This window comes from Dysidea avara, chromosome 5, assembly GCF_963678975.1.
Source record: "Dysidea avara chromosome 5, odDysAvar1.4, whole genome shotgun sequence".
NCBI lineage: Eukaryota > Metazoa > Porifera > Demospongiae > Dictyoceratida > Dysideidae > Dysidea > Dysidea avara.
The window spans coordinates 29,672,087-29,691,952 of NC_089276.1; the positions used below are offsets into that span (position 1 = coordinate 29,672,087).

General features: G+C 37.6%; 2 protein-coding genes across 2 annotated transcripts; one reads left to right on the forward strand and one right to left on the reverse strand.

The window, feature by feature from the left end:
* The first annotated feature begins 1,391 nt into the window (after positions 1–1,391).
* On the forward strand, positions 1,392–7,127 carry LOC136256046 (G-protein coupled receptor 157-like). Its single transcript, XM_066048961.1, has 3 exons — positions 1,392–2,453; positions 5,005–5,208; positions 6,749–7,127. The coding sequence occupies exons 1-3, from the start codon at positions 1,653–1,655 to the stop codon at positions 7,007–7,009; spliced, it is 1,266 nt and encodes a 421-aa protein (XP_065905033.1). The 5' UTR covers positions 1,392–1,652; the 3' UTR covers positions 7,010–7,127.
* Positions 7,128–13,442: 6,315 nt separating this feature from the next.
* LOC136256985 (uncharacterized) lies at positions 13,443–14,378 on the reverse strand. The gene is made up of 2 exons (XM_066050076.1): positions 14,319–14,378; positions 13,443–14,273 (listed from the first exon to the last, which is right to left on the reverse strand). Exons 1-2 carry the CDS (start codon positions 14,350–14,352, stop codon positions 13,525–13,527), a joined length of 783 nt encoding a protein of 260 aa, XP_065906148.1. The 5' UTR covers positions 14,353–14,378; the 3' UTR covers positions 13,443–13,524.
* Positions 14,379–19,866: the final 5,488 nt, after the last annotated feature.

The following is a 19,866-nucleotide window of genomic DNA, read 5'->3' on the forward strand; positions in this document are numbered from 1 at the left end:
ATTTTACTGTAGTTGAAAAGCAGGACTACACTTTTAAAATTAATGTTACTGGATTATAAGGCAATACATTGTCAAAGACAATACACAGGATTGGATCTTGAGGTCATTTAGTCACATGTAGAGATTTAAAATGCACACAAAAATAACTTCAACTTTGTATTATAGCCACAGACTGTTCTGTTGCTATTTCAATCTGTCATTTTACAACTATGGCCCCATCACCATATTTTACAACCGGAGTCCAAAGTCACTTACTATACAACTAGTTTTTGACCACAACTAACGCCCTTATAACCTGGACACACTGACAGCATAAATGCTACAGTATCATTTGAGCTTATAAAGTAGAGCTTCAGAGGTTTGAGAGTAGCTTCAATTGATGCTAAAACATAGGGAGATTTATCAGTGAAACTTTGGTACTGATAAAGCAAAAACAACCTGTTCTTAGATGCTAAACCCTTATCAACTTTATACAAGCTAAGAAATTCACTGTTTTACTTAAGCTAGCATGTCAACCCAAGCATCAAGTTTGTAGCAATAACTGAAAATACTTACTATGATATTCAACAATTTGACAGAATCTGTTCTCAGGAAGTGATTAGTATATGGCAGGATGTTTGGAACAATGGAAAAATAGCAGTGCACAGGTCAAGAAAACAGTGTTTTTCAAGAAGTTGGCAGTGTGTGACTGACAGCAGCTAAAAAAAGGGGCTAATTGTGGCCAAAAAGCTAGATTTTTGGCTAGTTGTAAAAGTCAGACTAAATAGCACCACGGAAAAGAGAAAATTACATACATGTGCTATGCATGTTTACAGGGATTTGACTAAAAGTACCTCAAGATCCAGTCTTGAGATAGCCATTTTCAAAAAATCTTTGCAACTTATAGTTATAGTCATTTTCACAGTCCACAAAATAATTGCCTTAAACTCTTATATATAAAAAAACAATAGCTTGATCTAAAGAATTGGCTTGCACATCACTGTACGTTTGTTTGCTATTTCCTAGTTCCAGGTCTCAGTCACTTATCTCAAATTGCTTCCCTTGTCACAATTATGTTTCATCTAGGTAAATATGCTCCCACACTCCCCTGAAATCTCTTCAATTATTCCCTTCATTGACATTTTGCTGCACAGCAATCGTGAAAATATAGAACACAAAATACAAAATAAACACATCTTGTTTATATGCTACCCCCCACCTGGTGATGTCTCAGGTTTGGGCTAGTTGTAAAATACATTTTTTTTAGACACTGGTGTGACACACTCGAGGACACAGTAATTCTAAAAAAAGATTAGCCATTCATCCATCTTTTCATTCCTCGTGCATACGTATAATATAAGATGCAATTGCATCTGTACTGTAACTTCTAGAAGCTTCCTAGCTTGCACATGGTAAAATTTTGGAGGGTGCCCCACATGCCCCAACCACTCTCCTCCCAAATTATAGTTCTAAGAGAAACCAGTTGTGAAATAAGATTCTGAGGAAAGAACGTCCTTGTTTATTTTATTATAACCTCGTTCGATATTGTTTCACGTGACCTTGTATATGTATGCATAGCCGGCGTATGTATTTAATTGGATTCGTCGGTGGACAACCAACTGGACTACTCTGATCGACTGTAGCTACTTGGAACGCTCGTTGTTGGCTATAGCATGTCAGTACAAGACAGTCAGTGTGCAGCGTTTTATACCCAAGTTGGGTCAACTGCAGTGGATACCAGTCTAGCAGTTGTGCAGGGCGTGGTCTGTTTCTTTTCAACAATTGCAAGTGTACTGATTGTGTTTAGTTACGTGGCGTTCAAGTCACTACGCACGAAATCCAGACTTCTGATCGTGCATTTAGCTGTTGCAAACTTCATGGTAACAACCCCCAACTTCTTGTCAGTATTTATGAGTTTTAAAGTGAGGTTTCAACTTCCTGTGAGATATGTCAATGAAACAGTAACAAACTCGTCTACTGTAGTGATCATAAATATTACCAGCCGAAGTTTGGCTTGTAGTGAAAATGACCTCTTGGATCACAAGTCACATGTGTACTGTCAAGTATGTGTGTTCCAAGCATTTGTGACCGTATTTGGTGTGATCAGCTCAATATTTTGGACTATTTGTGTGTGCATCCACTTCTTCATCCTTGTGATGTACAGAAATCCTAAGAGAGCATCACGTATAGCTTATGTGTATTATGTGATTGCATGGCTTGTACCATTGGGAATCTCATTGTGGCTACTGTTTCACAACTGGTTGGGATTTGAACCTACTTACTCAACGGTGAATTGTGCAATAAGAACACAGTGTGTTCCAAATCATCATCCTTACCAGTACAATACCAGAATAGATGAAAGAAACTGGAATCGAATTATTGGAGCATTGTTTGGATTAAAGATTTGGCAAGCGTTAGCTCTACTGATAATTCCTTGCCTATACATTACCACTAAACTTAAGAACAGGAAACGTGTAAGTAGCTACCATTGTATGCATTAGCTGTATGTGAAACACAATGAGGTTTGCATATGGCATTACCATAATAGCATGCACATAAAGTTTCAAGGGACGAACATTTTCACTTCTACATTAATTTTTGCAAATAGCCTAAACAATTAATTATCTTATTGTGTGTCAATGTATGGGATTCTACAAGATAATAATACACAAACATTGTATACTCAATGATGGGTGAACTTAATACTCATTCTAAGTCAACACAGTGTACCAGATTCCAAAGCTGTGGCATTCCTCAGCAGTTTTACAGCAACGTCTATCCACTTTATGAGTGATGATGCTTGAAAGTGAGTGTATTTGAAATTGCAAAAACTCTTCTAGCTTACCGTTGCTTATGTAGTCTGTAATCAATTCTCCTGTTGCTTAGATTCTCTCACAAGACTTGCTTTTATTTACCTTGCTTTATGAGCTCTTTCTTCCTAGAGTAGTTCCACTGTTTATTAGTGCAACCATCACAGCAGCTGTTTCTGTCTTCTTTGTCCGCAACAATGATTCAAGATGGCTATTACTGTGTAGCCACTAATCCATCATATCGATTAAACAGTATAGAAGACACTAATTCCAATCAGTTGACTTTCTTTTAAATAGACACATACATGTGTGTATTCCACCAAGAAGGGTCCGGTACAGCCAACTACTAGAGCCTTTTAAATAACTGATGCCTGTCCCTTCTCATATTGAGCATTGTGTGTAAGGTTCAGTGTGGCGCTACAGTATAAGAAACAACTTCATCATGCTACTACAGTGAAACCTCTCTTAACAAACTCCCCAAATTAAGGACACGATAGCAAAAACCTCCATAATAAAGACAAAAATTTTATCCCAACAGGTCTGGTTAATACATTTTTTTACCTCTGAAAGAGGAAAGCCTCTATTATTACACCAAAAAGTGGCCAAAAATTCTGGGTCACAAATTGTCCATAATAGAGAGGTTCCACTGAAGTACCATTTCATGCCAATACTAACTAGTGATGTGATTATTGTGGTACGTGATCAAAACACACGGTAGTGTCTCATGCGGCAAAGAAATCTGGTGCACCACACTGTGAGTATAGTGACAGGAAGAAAGAAAACAGCTTTTCATGCGTGCATAGCTCCATGGCCCCTTCTCCAAAGCACACCATTTTTGCATTATAGCTGTCCACCAGGTAGGGTAGGCTACACAGCAAATTTGATTAAATTTTGCAACTGCCATTTGCAAGATGTGGGCATTCAAGATTTTGTTTTAACTTTTGATTTATTTTCGCACACTTTGCAAGAATTGCTATAAAACACAAATGTGTACCTCGATTGCCTCGATCATTGGCACAAATAAAGAGCATGTAATAGTGGATTCACGTACCAAGTTTGCTGTGAATCTGAGGAATATCCAGTTATGGGCATTTATTCACGTAAAAAAGATCAAACGTCTGTCACGGCTACAGGGTAAACCTAGTATAGGAATAACTTAGAAATTGGTGTGTATATAGGCTGATCATCGTAGCAGTGCCTTTTGATAGTTTGGATAGCAATAGAGTTGTATTGACAAAGTTATAAAGCAAAAACCAAACAAGTGTAAAATTGCAGGATCAAGATACTCTAATAGAGCAGTCACCACAGGGTAAAAAGGGTGTACAAAAAATGTCAAAAAACTTTACCAGAGTTCAAAACCAGGGACCTCCATACCAAACACCTGCATCCTTAACCACTGAACCACTACAACCTTGGCTGATCACCTCACTTAATTTCTGCTTTATAAATGAAATTTCTAGTTTAAATCTGCTTATAAATCAAATGCCTGTAATTTCATAGATCTACCGATAGAAGGTCTAGATTGTTCTAGAACATTCTATACAATGATGTTAAAGCTTAAAAATTTAATAATGGCTGTGTGCATCGTTAAAATTTATTAGCATTAACATCATCACAGCCATTTCTTGGCTGCCACCTTTGATTTCACAACTTTTTTCTCCCAGGCTTTTTAAGGGCGCACCATGTTCCACAGCTTGGTTGTTTTTGTGTGTATAATATTATATTGTGAAGCAGTAAGTTAACACCTTGGTGTGGTTCCCCTGCATGAAGAAGAAGACGACTACGTAATTGAAGATGAAAGAAAAAGGAAAGCGCAGAAGTCATCATAGCCCAGGCACTGAGTTTATTATTGTGGCACAAAATGGTGGCCATGTGCTGCTTCGTTTGGTCTCTAGTCTTGCGACTGTTGTATGGAGGCTGGCAGGAAGGCAGGCATACAAACTAAAATTCAGGTTTTGAAATTTAAAAAAATCAATATCTGGCTTATCTGTGAACATTTTCTTGTTTTCATGCTGGATTTGAAGTTGACTATTTTTGTAGCGTATGATATTTCTGTGGTGATGATTTTTAACCACAGCATTTAGGATGGCACCCATCATTTCAGTGGAGAACCCTACTAAATAGTATGACTGCACTGTACGACTGTACTCTTTGGTACATAATTATATCAGTTTTTGCATATCCATTTGCTCACTATATGGTATCTGTTTTATAGAGGGCTAGATATGAGCTATATTCTGTGATTACTTCAGCTGGTCCTATTAAGGATGTGGAAAGGAAGCTATTGCTGGTTCCAATTATATTTTTGCTTATGTGTTCAGCAAGTTTTTTCTGTGATTTGTATTTTTTCATCAATCATGGAGAATTGAGTACAAGGGAGAGAGACAATGCTGGCATAATATTTGTGCACTTCTTAATAGTGAGATGCTTATATGGTAGCAAGGATACGTGTATAATATTGTATTAAAGGGACAATGCGCTGTTTACATGCTGTATTATCTTTTGATGTATGGAAGCCACTCAACGCTTGTCCAAGACCAGCCGGTATCTTGTCAAGTTCATGTTGCAGGTGGTAAAGTACAAGCATCACATGATTTTGTTGGCCCCCAAAATAGTCAGATGTTGTAAACAGCACATTGTCCCTTTAATTTTCATAAAAGGTAAAACCATACTGTTTGTATTATACAGAATTTATAGTGGATGCTCTGAACTTATGCCATGAGCCTAATTATGTGTATGTTGAAGCATTGCTGCGAGTGCTATATGAAAAATAAAGCATACAGCTGAGATACTACTAGCATCAAGGCCATGCGCCAGTGCTTTATTTTTCATATGGCACGAGCAAGGCAATGCTTTAAATGATTTATGGAACTTTCTAGTCGTGTAGCTTCACCATACACTAGGACTCCTAATTATCACGTGTTGCACGAATTGTTAGCAGCCTGAATGCACACAAACTAGTTTAACAAAGTAATTAGTTCTCCATAGTTTAGCATAGTAGGTGTTCATAGCATATTTTGGCAGGTTTTTGTCCTAACCCACAATCTATTCTGTTGTGACACATGGTGAAGTATTTCCGTGGTATCTCCATGACTTGTCCACTTACATTAACAAGCATAGCAGCAATGTTACCTTCTCCCACCCATCATCAAAGCATTTAGATATATCTATCAAAGCAATCCAGTGGTAGAAGTCGTATTGGCTGGGGTAACTGACCACTCAGCGCAGCGTGGCTATCAACCTCCACCGGCTCGGGTGTTTTGTCGTACTGGCATGAGCCCCACAGGCTATTAGTCTGCACTAAAGCATGTAGGTAACTGTACTTTATTGCCCACAAAAAGTGCTTTATTGCACCGAAAGAGTGCTTTATTGCAATAAAGCATTCTTTGTGGGAAAAGCACTGTTTTCCCTAAAGTGTACTTTGTGACATTTAAAGTACACTTTTCCCTTTGTTCTCGCCCAAGTTCTATAAGAACCCAGTAATTTTGTGACAATCTGATTTTTCATAAGAGTATGCAAACTTGTTTACAGTGCTATTCATTGACATTGTTAAAAGTTATGGGAAGTTGGTAGCTATATGTATCATTTTCTCAGCATCTACATTTTTACAAGCCATTGTAGCTTTTTCATGAGCCTGTTGGTTACCTAAACTTTACTGTAAAATTATCACACTGTTATACTTGTATCTGAATGTTGTGACTATCCAGTTGTCAATTTCATACACTAGTACATATATAAAACTAGTGCTAATAATTTAATTATCATAACTTTATGTAGGAGATATAATGAAGGCAGTACATTGAGTAGTGTAAATGTTTGTACAAAAGTTATTACAGCACTATAAATATCCTATTATACAGTCCTAGAAATTCAATTCCGAAAATCATTTAGAATAGTTATTTGAAATACAGTACTGTATTAAGTACCAAATTATATTATATACTATTATTGTTGCTTAGAGAATTGGAGACAATTCACAAGGATTAGTAAACTTTTGCTTATTTTGCTTACTAACAAAGGAGGTCAGAAGCTATACAGTGTCTACCCTGCAACGTCTTTGTCATTGCAAACAAGGCCTTAATAATATTCCAGAGAGTGTTACATGGCCGTGGATTGATACCAACACAGCTGCCAGTGACTCAACTGCAGCGTATGGAATGTCTAGCTCAGGAGGATGTAACAATGATAATCCAATGTTACCACAGTCACAGGCGCTTTGATTTTATTACAAATGTACTGGAGTATGTACATGCATTTATAGTATTAGCAAATAATATTTTACATTAACATATCTACATGTCAGTCTATTATACTATATTTAGAACTATTTAAACTATATTTAATCTATTTAGGCAATAAATATAAAGATATGTTGCGGGATTATTAAAGTAAATACTCACCATATGGAATGGTTTACACGACAACAGTTTTACATATAACAGGTAGTTATAGTAGAATGGCACATGAGCTAACCTGGAATACTCAGTGGTCAGTGAAACAAACTAAATGGCGGGGTGCAATGGTGAATCTATTGAAAATGATGGATTTCAAGAATACTATTAATGATTATGTATTGCAGCAGGTATGCTGGTAAGGCCTACCAGCACCAATTAATTAGAGCTATATAAGGGAGGTGTGGGGTTAAATTACATCTGGAGCAAGGACACAGCATGTATACTACAAGAGGCTCATCAAAGTGTCTAAGAAAGTTTGACCAAAAAATATTGAAAAGTTTTGCTGTATTAGATAATGAAAAATACAGAGGTGGAAGAGCATTCATGAACATGGAAGTCTGTTAAAATATCTCACTGTGTCTGAGCCATCTTGTTATGTAGTTGAAATGGGCTGCATAACAATTCCCACATTGACATTGCAAAAATGTTTATTTAGTGATACCGCAGCCTAGTGTACAATACTGACTCATTTTCTTAGAAAGAACACTTAGCCTATCTCAGGGGCAGAAGGTGGAGGCAACTACCCTGAAGAATTGAGGGGCAGTGCCTCCTCAACAGGGGCGGATCCAGACTTTTAAAAAGGGGGGTTCTACTTTGGAATTGCAACTTCAGCCTAGCTGTAAGTTGAAGACCAAAAAAAAAAAAAAAAGAAAGAAAAGGTCATCATCAGCTAACAAACAGCTACCCCTTCACCATAGAAGCTCTCACTAACTATATTTCCTTATTTATATCTAGATACATAACTTGCTACACTGCTCCTCAAAAGACTACTGTGACTGCTCTATTAGAGTATCTCGATTTGACTGCTCTATTAGAGTATCTCGAGTAAGAGAGGCTCTTTCAAAAAGGGGGTTCCATGGAACCCTTTGAACCCCCCCTGGATCCGCCCCTGCTCAATGCCCTCTTTTACTCATTAGCCAGCTTATCTTGCCTTGATCTAATAGGACTTGTGCTAAAGAATATGTAAGAATGGAACACCAGTATTGGGAGTGCACAAGATTGAGATATTGTAACAGAACAATCGCCTAACTACTCTAATAGAACATTCAGTGAAACCATAGGTTTTAAATTGGTTCTGCTAGGTAATTCGTTCAATTTGTCTGATGCATCTATGCATAATTAAGTGCATGAGCTGTCTATCTCTACCCATACAGGATGGCATGTATTAAAGACCTGTACATATAATTACTAATAATGGGATTTAATCCAAAACAGCCAAGCTGTAAAAATGTGTGGCACCAAGTTTTTTAAAAATTTTAACATTAACCTACCATTACAGCTATTTCTTGGTCGCCACCTTGGATTTCACATCTTTTTTCACCATAGCCAGGGGCCGCACTCTTTTTTTTACAGTTTGGCTATTTTGGACCACTTCTTTTTGTGTTTGTATACCCCAAAGCTGGCCTATGGCCGGTTATGGGGCTTTTTATACTTTTTTTCTTTACCACAGGAAGAACAAAAAGTGATCTTTTTGTAGCTGGACTCTCTACAGGGTGACTTATTTCTAGTTGATCTCTCTATAAGGTATCTTGTTTGTAGCTAAACTCTGTACAGGGTGATTTGTTTGTAGCTGAACTTTCTACAGGGTGATTTGTTTGCAGCTAAACTCTCTACATGGTGGTTTCTCTGTAGCTGAACTCTCTACAAGGTGACTTCTTCTAGCTGATCTCTCTACAGGGTGATTTGTTCGTAGCTGAACTCTCTACTTGCGACCTATTTGTAGCTGAACTCTCTCGTTTCTAGCTGCATATATATGGCAGCTTTTGTAGCTGAACTCTCTACAGGATACTTGTTTCTGGCTGATTTCTCTATAAGGTGGCTTTTTGTAGCTGAACTCTACACAGGGTGATTTGCTTGTAGCTGATCTCTCTACAGGGTGGCTTTTTGTAGCTGAATACTCCACAGGGTGATTTGTTTGTAGCTGAGCTCTTTACTGGGTTGTTAGGAGTGTAAGGTGATCAAAGTTCAGGCTGGTACCATACACACAAGTCAAGTTATGGATTGCCAAGTACATGCAATTGGAAAGGCATATACTTACGATGTTATGTGGCAGCTTCTTGGGCCGCACGACATACTACCGTGTGTCTTAATATATTCAAAAGACTTGGTATTACAGACAGAACTCAGTTTGCCTTTGAAAGAATATAATTTTACTACTTGTTAATGGAATTTTAGTTGGTTGAATGCACCTGCCCAAGGACATTCCAAGGTTGCCAAGGTACTACTTAAAGCATACCCAGTCGTTGACACCAGTCTCTGGAAATCCACTCATGAAAATCAGACTGAGCAAACTAGTGGCATGGGTGCATAGCTGTGATGCAGTGAGTTAGTATGACAATCTATTCTTGGAGAAGAATCAACTTCAAGTTTGCATGTGAGCATCAACAACTTTCAAATATTGACTCAGCTAGCTAAAAGAAATTTTTGTTTCCATAAGTTAGGTTGAAATAGTGTGAACATTTCTGTGTGTTACTTTATAGAATTAACATAGCTATGTGACTGGGCCTGTGAAAACAGGGCATGTGGACACAAACTACACCTTGTCACATAACAATGATGGAATAGAACATTTGTATTCTGTAACTTTTATTATAAATGCTTAATACAGGCTAAAAATTGCATGACCATAGCAGAGGCATTATATGGGCAATGAAAGTTTGAAAAGTTGGCAAATTTTTTGTGCCCACGTGCCCTGTTTTTGCAGGCCCGGTAACATATAGTTAGCTACATGCAATATGCTTAAGTACTGAAGTGTTTAGCACATGCATCCCTGATTTTAGCTAAGTCAGTATAAAATACATTCACAAAAGGATGCAATTATTGAATAATAATCATGTCATCAGTAAATTATTCACAATTACTAGATGCCTGTTTCATAAGTTTATAATTATGCATGTTGATCAGTTTTTACAACTAAATAGACTAGGACATATCAGCTCCACAATGGTCTTTGTTCCACTGCTAGGAATTTTGTGTCTAATCATAAGTTCTTCAATAGTTTCATTCCTTTTTGAATCCAACTTAATTGGCTCACTATCGTTGACTTTCATCCAAATATCTAGAGGAGTGAACTGAATTGGATTATCTGGTGTTGCAAGCTGATAATTTAGTGTGTGATCTCCTTTTAATGTCACATCATTTTGTTTTGCTGCAAAACGAATAAGCTTGTGCCTTTTACGAAATTCCTCAATGGATTCAACATGTTTAACATCCATCAGACATGGTGGCTGGTCTTCAAACTTCACCCAAATTTTGTATGGAATAAAGCATATGGGATTGTCTTCTATTGAAGACAAAACACTTAGATGTGTGTTACCAATCATTTCATCATTCTGCTTCACCACATAGTCGTTGATATCCCATTCTTCAAATTCCTGTTTGAAAAGATCTTTGATGGTTTGAAAGGGCTGAGATAATTTCCCAGATGGAGTGTACTCATCCAGCTTGATCCAGACTTTGTATTCCTCAATGATTACTGGGTTGAGTTGGGTCGCATCTATACCATCGGTGGAAACCACAATCTTGCCATTGTAGTAAGCAGCACAATTCTGATGACCATAACATCTCAGAAATATATCAGTGAGGGTGTTTCAACAGGAAATTCCAGAATTTGGTCACTGTTTGCTGCTTTCACCCAAACACCCAAACCTGTACATAACTGTAAATGAAGTTACTATTAATACTACAACTCACCATCAGGTTTCATCCTTTTTAGGGTACAGTACATTTTATATTCACCAGAGTTGTTTACTTCCTTACTGAACTTGTAAGGGTTGATTCTTGTAGTTGTAGCCTCTGTGCTTGTGCTTCTTCATAATACAGTGTACAGGAGCAGCTACAGTTGCTGCTACATGGCTGCTGCAAACTGGCTGCTACATGGCATGCCGGCTGCTGCATTCTGCATGGCTGGTACATGCTGGCTGCTACTGGCTACTGCTACATATGCTGGCTACTAGCCGCTGCTGCTGGTCTGTCCACAGCAAATACCAGTTATGTTAAGCACCATGCAGGGGTGGATCTAGGATTTCAGAAGGGGGGGGGGGAGCTAACAGGGGTACAGTATTTATAATGGCTGATTTGCTAAGAAAAGTGACAACTGGTTGATACAACTAGCTACAGTAGTATAGTGTGCGAAGTACACTTAGCATGCAGCTGAATTCTCTACCAGGCAACTAGCTTAAACTTTCTACAAGGTGATTTGTTTGTAGCTGACTCTCCACAGGGTGATTTGTTTGTAACTGGGGTGACTGGTTTGTAGCTGGGATGACTAGTTTGTAGCTGACTCTGTACTGGGTAGCTTGTTTGTAGCGGAACTCTCTAAAGGTAACTTGTTTGTAGTTGAACTCTCTGGAGGGCGATTTGTTTGTATATAACTGAACTCCATACAGGGTGATTTGTTTGTAGCTGGTCTCTCTACATGATGGCTTGTTTGTAGCTGAATTCTCCACAAGGTGATTTGCTTGTAGCTAAAATCTCTACTGGGTGACTTGCTTATAAGTGAACTTTGTACAGGATGATTTATTTATAGCTGAACTCTCTACACAGTAACTTAATATTTGTAGCTGAACTCCCTACTGCATGGATGTCTTGTTTATAGCTGAACTATATGCTGGGTTACTTATAATTACTTGTAGCTGAACTTTCAACAGGGTGATTTATTTGTAGATGAATTCTCTACAGTGTGACTTTTTGTAGCTGTACTCTCTAGATCTAGAGGGTGATTTGTTTGTAGCTGAACTCTCCACAGGATGATTTGTTGGTAGCTGAACTCTCTACTGGGTGACTTGTTTATAGCTGAACTCTCTCCTGGGTGACTTATTTGTAGTTGAATTTTCTACAGGGTGATTTGTTCATAGATGAATTCTCTACAATGTGTGTAGTTGAACTCTAGAGGGAGATTTGTTTGTAGTTGAAATCTCTACAGGGTGAATAATTTGTAGCTGAACTCTCTACGGGGTTGACTTGTTTATAGCTGAACTTTGCAGGGTGAATTGTTTATAGCTGAACTCTCTACAGGGTGCTTTGTTTGTAGCTGAACTCTCTACAGGATGATTTGTTCATAAGTGAACTCTCTACTGGGTAGGTGAACTCGCTACTGAGTGACCTGAACTATCTACAGGTGACTTGTCTGTAGCTGAATTCTCTATATTGAGTGACCGGCTTATAGCTGAACTCACTTGTTTGTAGCTGAACTCTCTACTGGGTGACCTGTTTGTAGGTGAACTCTACAGGTGACTTCTTTCTGGTTGATCTCTCTACAGAGTAGCTTGTTTGCAGCTGAACTCTCCACAGGTTGATTTGTTTTTAGCTGAATGATCTATTGGGTCTAGCTTGTAGCTGAACTCTCTACAGGGCTACTTGTTTGTAGCTGAACTCTCCACAAGGTGATTTGTTTGTAGCTGAGCTCTCTACTGTATGACTTGTTTGTTTGTAGCTGAACTCTCTACTGGCGACCTGATTGTAGCTGAACTCTCTAGTTTCTAGCTGCATATATATGGTGGCTTTTTGTAGCTGAACTCCACAGGTTAATTTTTTTTGCAACTGAACTCTCCACTGGGGGACCTGTTTGTAGCTGAACTCTCTACAGGCTACTAGTTTGTAGCTGATCTCTTTATTATATGGTGGCTTTTGTAGCTGAACTCTCCACAGGGTGATTTGTTTGTAACTGGGGTGACTGGTTTGTAGCTGGGATGACTAGTTTGTAGCTGACTCTGTACTGGGTAGCTTGTTTGTAGCGGAACTCTCTAAAGGTAACTTGTTTGTAGTTGAACTCTCTGGAGGGCGATTTGTTTGTATATAACTGAACTCCATACAGGGTGATTTGTTTGTAGCTGGTCTCTCTACATGATGGCTTGTTTGTAGCTGAATTCTCCACAAGGTGATTTGCTTGTAGCTAAAATCTCCCTGTCACATAACAGTCACTGTGATAGAATATTTGTATTCTGTAACTTTTCTTATAAAGTAAATTAAATGTTTAATACAGGCTAAAATTGCATGACCATTGTACAGAGGCATTATATAGGTGATGAAAGTTTGAAAAAGTTGGCAAATTTTATGTGCCCACATGCCCTGTTTTTGCAGGCCAGGCCACATATAGTTAGCTATACATGCAATATGCTTAAGTACTGAAGTGTTTAGCACATGGATCCCTGATTTTAGCTATATAAGTCAGTATTTAAAATACATTCACAAAAAGGATACAATCATTGATAATAATCATGACATCAGTAAATTATACACAATTACTAGATGCCTGTTTCATAAGTTTATAATTATGTTGATCAGTTTTTGCAACTAAATAGACTAGGACATATCAGCTCCACAGTGGTCTTTGTTCCACTGCTAGGAATTTTGTGTCTAATCATAAATTCTTCAATACTTTCATTCCTTTTTGAATCCAACTTAATTGGCTCACTATCGTTGACTTTCATCCAAATATCTAGAGGAGTGAACTGAATTGGATTATCTGGTGTTGCAAGCTGATAATTTAATGTGTGATCTCCTTTTAATGTCACATCATTTTGTTTTGCTGCAAAACGAATAAGCTTGTGCCTTTTACGACATTCCTCAATGGATTCAATACGTTTAACATCCATCAGACATGGTGGCTGGTCTTCAAACTTCACCCAAATTTTGTATGGAATAAAGCATATGGGATTGTCTTCTATTGAAGACAAAACACTTAGATGTGTGTTACCAATCATTTCATCATTCTGCTTCACCACATAGTCGTTGATATCCCATTCTTCAAATTCCTGTTTGAAAAGATCTTTGATGGTTTGAAAGGGCTGAGATAATTTCCCAGATGGAGTGTACTCATCCAGCTTGATCCAAACTTTGTATTCTTCAATGATTACTGGGTTGAGTTGAGTTGAATCTATACCATCGATGGAAACCACAATCTTGCCATTGTAGTAAGCAGCACAATTCTGATGACCATAACATCTCAGAAATATATCAGTGAGGGGTGTTTCAACAGGAAATTCCAGAATTTGGTCACTGTTTGCTGCTTTCACCCAAACACCCAAACCTGTACAAAACTATAAATGAAGTCACTATTAACACTACAACTCACCATCAAGTTTCATCCTTTTTAGGGTACAGTCCATTTTATATTCACCAGAGTTGTTTACTGCCTTACTGAACATGTACGATATGGCTGATTCTTGTAGTTGTAACCTCTGTGCTTGTTACTTTTATATCCTTAATACATGTGCCAAGTCAGCAAAAGCAATCATCAGTTACATGCAGGCCAGATATTTCAAGTTGTCCAGAGCTAAAACTAACCCATGCAAACTGCTGACCCCCCATCTGTCAATCAACAGGTATTTTACAATTGATTTTACCACACCTAATTTTACATGTGTTCCATTAGCCTAGTCATAATTATGTGCATGCATAAAAAAGATTTGTTCAACACACTATTTTGTTCATAATAAAAGCTAATTGAAGTACATGCATAACTTCAGTACAGACATTGGTGACTTAGATACCCACAAGTTAGCTCACCATAATTATATGTTTAATAGGTTGTATTGATGCATCATCATACATGCATATATGCATACACTCACACTAATTTCTGTGTGTCATGTATATACATACATGAAGCAACCTATGTAGACAAACTCTGTGACTGTTGATTATAAATTTCCATCCTCACCTAGAATGGTACATGTAGGTGTACCTATTATTATTATTATCAAAAACACTTTACAGTAACCAGCACTGAAGGTCTAACAGCAATTTCTGCTGCAGCCTTAGGATTACTTAACCTAATTACAAGGACTTAGACTTAAATGACTTATAGCAATGACTTATAGCTTATGTACGTAACTAAAATATTCTACACTATGCTATTAAGCTTTCTTCGTAATACAGTATACATGGGGTGGCACCAGGGAGGTTTCTGAGGTTTCCAGAAACCAGTCAATTGCATATTCAAGCAATTAAAATATATTTTGCTTTGATTTGCAAAGGCACAAGACATTCATACTCTAATAGAGCAGTCAATCACTCTAATAAAGCAGTAACATGCAGTATTCAGAAAAACAGTGTAGCAAGCTGTGTTGCTGTAAATAAGGACTTTTATGTACTTTATAGTTACGTGCAGTGGAGGGCAGCTATTCTCAGCAGGCAATGACCTGTTTTGTTCTTCACCAAAAGTCTATAGTATATGCTCCTGATCAGAAACCAGTCACTAAAAATCCTGGAGCTGCCTATGGTATAGTGTTCAGAATCCTTGAAGGCACACAGAACATGCAAAGCAACCTAGATAAGCATGCAATTTCATCAACACCCCTAAAGGCTTGAATAAACCTGTTTGGATTGCCAAGTGTGTCAGCAGTTTTGCACCTCACAGGATTGTACATGCCTTGCCATGTGAATACCCTTTGCATAATCAACTGTTCCCTAAGGCATGAATAAATCTTGTTTAGATTGTCAAGTGTGTCATCAGTTTTCAACCTCACAGATTGTACCTGATTGTACATGCTTTGCCATATGAATACCCATTGCATGCATAATCAACGGTTACTTTATCACACTCTAAGGCATGTTTCGATTGTCAAGTGTGTCAGCAGTTTTGCAGCTCACAGGTTGGTGAATACAATTGTTTTGGACCAGTTATTGTGGCAGTAGTGATTAAGTTAAGGCCACTCCAAATAAATTCTGTTTCCCGTCCTGGACTCAGCCATATTTGCATGCGGGCGGGTGGTTCATTTCCATTATTTCATTATAAGATTGGCAGCTTTTCAAGCCATTATTTGTCTGGCACAACCATAAAAAGCTACATCAACTTTTTGTGTCTAATCATAAATTCTCCAACAGTTTCATTCCTTTTTGCATCCAACTGAATTGGCTCACCACCCTCAATTTTCACCCAAAATTTTAGAGGAGTAAGCAGAATTGGATTATCCAAGGTTGTCAGTTGATATAATGTGTTATCTCCTTTTAGTTTCACACCATTTTGTTTTGTTGCAAAACTAGTAAGCTTGTGCCTTTCACAAAATTCCTCAATGGATTCAACATGTTTAATATCCATCTGACATGGGGGCTGGTCACCAAATTTCACCCAAACCATGTGTGGAGCAAAGCATATGGGATTATCTGCGGTTGAAGCCAGCACACTTAGATATGTGTTACCAATCATTTCATCATTCTGCTTTACCACATATATAGTCGTTGATATCCCATTCCTTAAATTCCTGTTTGAAAAGCTCTTTGATAGTTTGAATGGGCTGGTATAAATTTCCATATGGAGTGTACTTATCCAGTTTGATCCAGACTTTGTATTCTGCAATGATTACTGGATCCTGTTGCTTTGTAGTGTCAATAGCATCAAGAGAAGCCACAATCTTTCCATTGTAGTAAGCAGCACAATTCTGATGTCCATAACATCTCTAAAATATATCAGTGAGGGGTGTTTCAATGGGAAATTCCAAAATTTGGTCGCTGTTTGCTGCTTTTACCTGTACTGTGTGAATTTGTAGAACAGTTAATTTGAATAAAATTATATCTTACCACCCAGTTTTATCTCTGTCAGGGTACTTTCCATTATTATCTGCACCAGACGTCTCTATTTACTATCTTGCAACAAGACACTGAATCATAATAGTATTATAGTACTCATAACCATGAGGACTGTGTTGTTGCTTTTATACTCTTGACTTCTTACACAGTCAGCAAAGACTCAGTATAAGTTACAGGCCAGATATTCCAAGTTGTAACAGGGCTAAGCAACAACCTGAATGCTGAGTGTCATGTCAGCAAACTAAACATTTACACTTTAGTAATGAAGGCCAGACATTTCAAGTTATAACAGGGGCTCTACAGGGCTAAGCAACAACCTGAATGCTGGGTGTCATGTCAGCAAACCAAACATTTACACTTTAGTAATGAAGGCTAATTGACAAACCTGTTAAAATTTTTATAGTATAGTAAACATTACTGTACTATAAGTCATCAATAACTAAGCATTTATTAGCAGAGAAAATCAAGCAGTTTATTACCTTTTCTTGAAACTTCTGTAGACCTTTCCTTACCAGTGTTTAACATTTTAGTGGCATGTCAACATTAAGCTACACATACAATCACTTGTAGCCACAAGACAAGTTCAGTAAATAGCTAAGTATGCTGTTCACTTGTACAGCACAAAGGTGCTGAAATTAGAAGAGAAGATTCACATACCTAATCTGCTTTACAGTTATACTTAGATTGAAACGTGCATGGTTGGTAGTGGGCAGTGAGCTATTATACAATTTCTAGCAATCAGTCTGTTTACAGTGAATTTTAAACTGTCAAAAATAAAATGATAAATCAGCAAATTCTGAAGGCATACTTTGTATTTTAGCTGCAAGAACGCATGGGAAGTGGTAAAGAGAACTCAAGTGCAGTAAGATCAAGACACACAACAGTGTATCAGGGCCAACAAGACACACCAGTGTGTTATTAAAAGGCACAATTTCACACCTAGGCATGCAGCTAGCTCTGTGTTGCCTTACGAAACAAGACGATTCTTGCTATGAAAATGCACTACACCTTCAGTAGTAATCATACATGTACCAAATTTGAGCATAATCCCTTAAGGGGTTTTTGAGATATCAGCCTTCAAAACCTGACTTGGTTTTGTTCCTTCCTTTTCTCCTTCTTCACACTTACAAAAGTGCCATAAAGTACAAATGCACTATTTGATTGCCTTTTTCAAAAAAAAATTATAACTTGTAAACATACAATGCAACATCATTTGTAACTACAGTGAAATCTTAAATAAGACACCCACAATAAGTGGCGCCTATAGCTATTAACGTAAACCTCATTAAGTGGCCATTAAACAAAGTGACTTTATTGTTAAGGCTTTCAACAATTAAACCAGTAGTACCTGGCTACTTGTTGTGTATAACAGAAATTTATTGACACAATAGGCATATTATATAGTAGAGTTTTATCACAGTGAAAGGCAAGAATATAATAATTATTCCAGGATTAGTTGAGGCACAATGGCTGAAGTATGTTGCCAGAATAATAGGTACAACTAAATTATGCACTTTGGAGCAGAAACGTTTGCAGTTTACTGTGTGTTCAGTTGGCCCCTTTATTGAGGGAGTATTGTGTTAGTTTTACCAGTTTGGTCATGCAGTATGTGGCAACTGGCCCTATTAATAATTAAAGAAAATTAAATCAATGAGATAGTGTAGAAGATACATCTAAACTTTCTGGACCTGGCAGGTGGCCTTGTTAATGAGGTGGCTAGAGAAATGCAGTGTACTTCTCAACCAGTGAAGTGTTCTATGTACTCAGACAACCAAGTAGCAATATGCTTATAAACTACACAGCCATTGGACCTATTCCTTTGGTGCATGAGAATACTAAATACTAAGGCAAGAAAGGTTACATGTTCCACCTCCCAAGTACTGTATCTTCATACACTCTCTTCTTCTCCAACTCCACACACCTGTAACACTACTGAGGTAGACACATTGAGTGGTACATGGGAGCCAAAGGATTGAACACCTTCACATCAAAATAATTATGCCTTCTGTCCACATTCCCGGAAACCATTAGTGGAAGCATCAAGACTTGCTCCATCTTCAACATTGGCATGCAGTACAGTTCTATAGTGAAATAATTCTCCTGACAGTGATCGCAAAGGTGGCTCAGCCCCAACGTTGTGATAGGTTTCAATCAAAGAGATTTCATCGATGTTCAAAATCTGTCAGTGGTTGGGGGCTGTGCATGCCCCATCAATATCTTACTACTACAAAATTTGGAAACTACGCACCTTGAAAAAATCCTGAAATATGCCCCTGCTTCCCCAAAACATTAGTTACTTACAAGCAAAGTGACCATTTCAGCTCAGTTTCAACTAAATCTGTCTATCTTACAGCCTGAATTATATAGAATACAGTACACACTAATTATTTATGGTGCAAAAAATGCACAACGTTTAGATATTTTACAGCATGATTACTAGCAACAATGTAACCATTGTAACTACTTTTGGACTATAGTAACTATAGTTACAAGTTGTAAGGATGTACAGCTAACTAGTTAAATTACTTATAATTTAGTTATTTTAAAAGTGATGTATTAGGTAACTTAGTCACAAAAGCAATAGTTACCCCCAACTCTGGTTAAGGAGGGTTCAAAGGTGAATCTTCTGATAAACAGTCACACAGGTATTATAATTATACATGATTATTCATGTACAATAAGACCAATATTTTGACATGCCTACCAGGTCATGGCTTCTGCTCTAAGTTTCTCAACACTAGTTCAGCATTGTGACTAATACACTTCAAACATAAGCTAATTGGTCCAGTGGTATACTACTGGTGGAGCAGTAGATGTCTGGGTTGGGCCAATTTGGCTCAGAGTTGAAATACTTATCAAAAACCCTGATGCCTACTAGCAACCTATTAAATAATTTTTTTATGTGGATACATTGACTATCATACCTCAAACATTTTGCTGTTTGATGAAAATTGAAGCAGAGTTATAAAAAATACAAAGCAAGGGTAGCCAGCTTGCAACTTGAATTTGAGCTTGCAACTTGAATTTGAGCTTGCAATTTGAATTTGCAAAAAAATGTATTACAAACTGATTTTGCTTTGCTTCAGTGTATA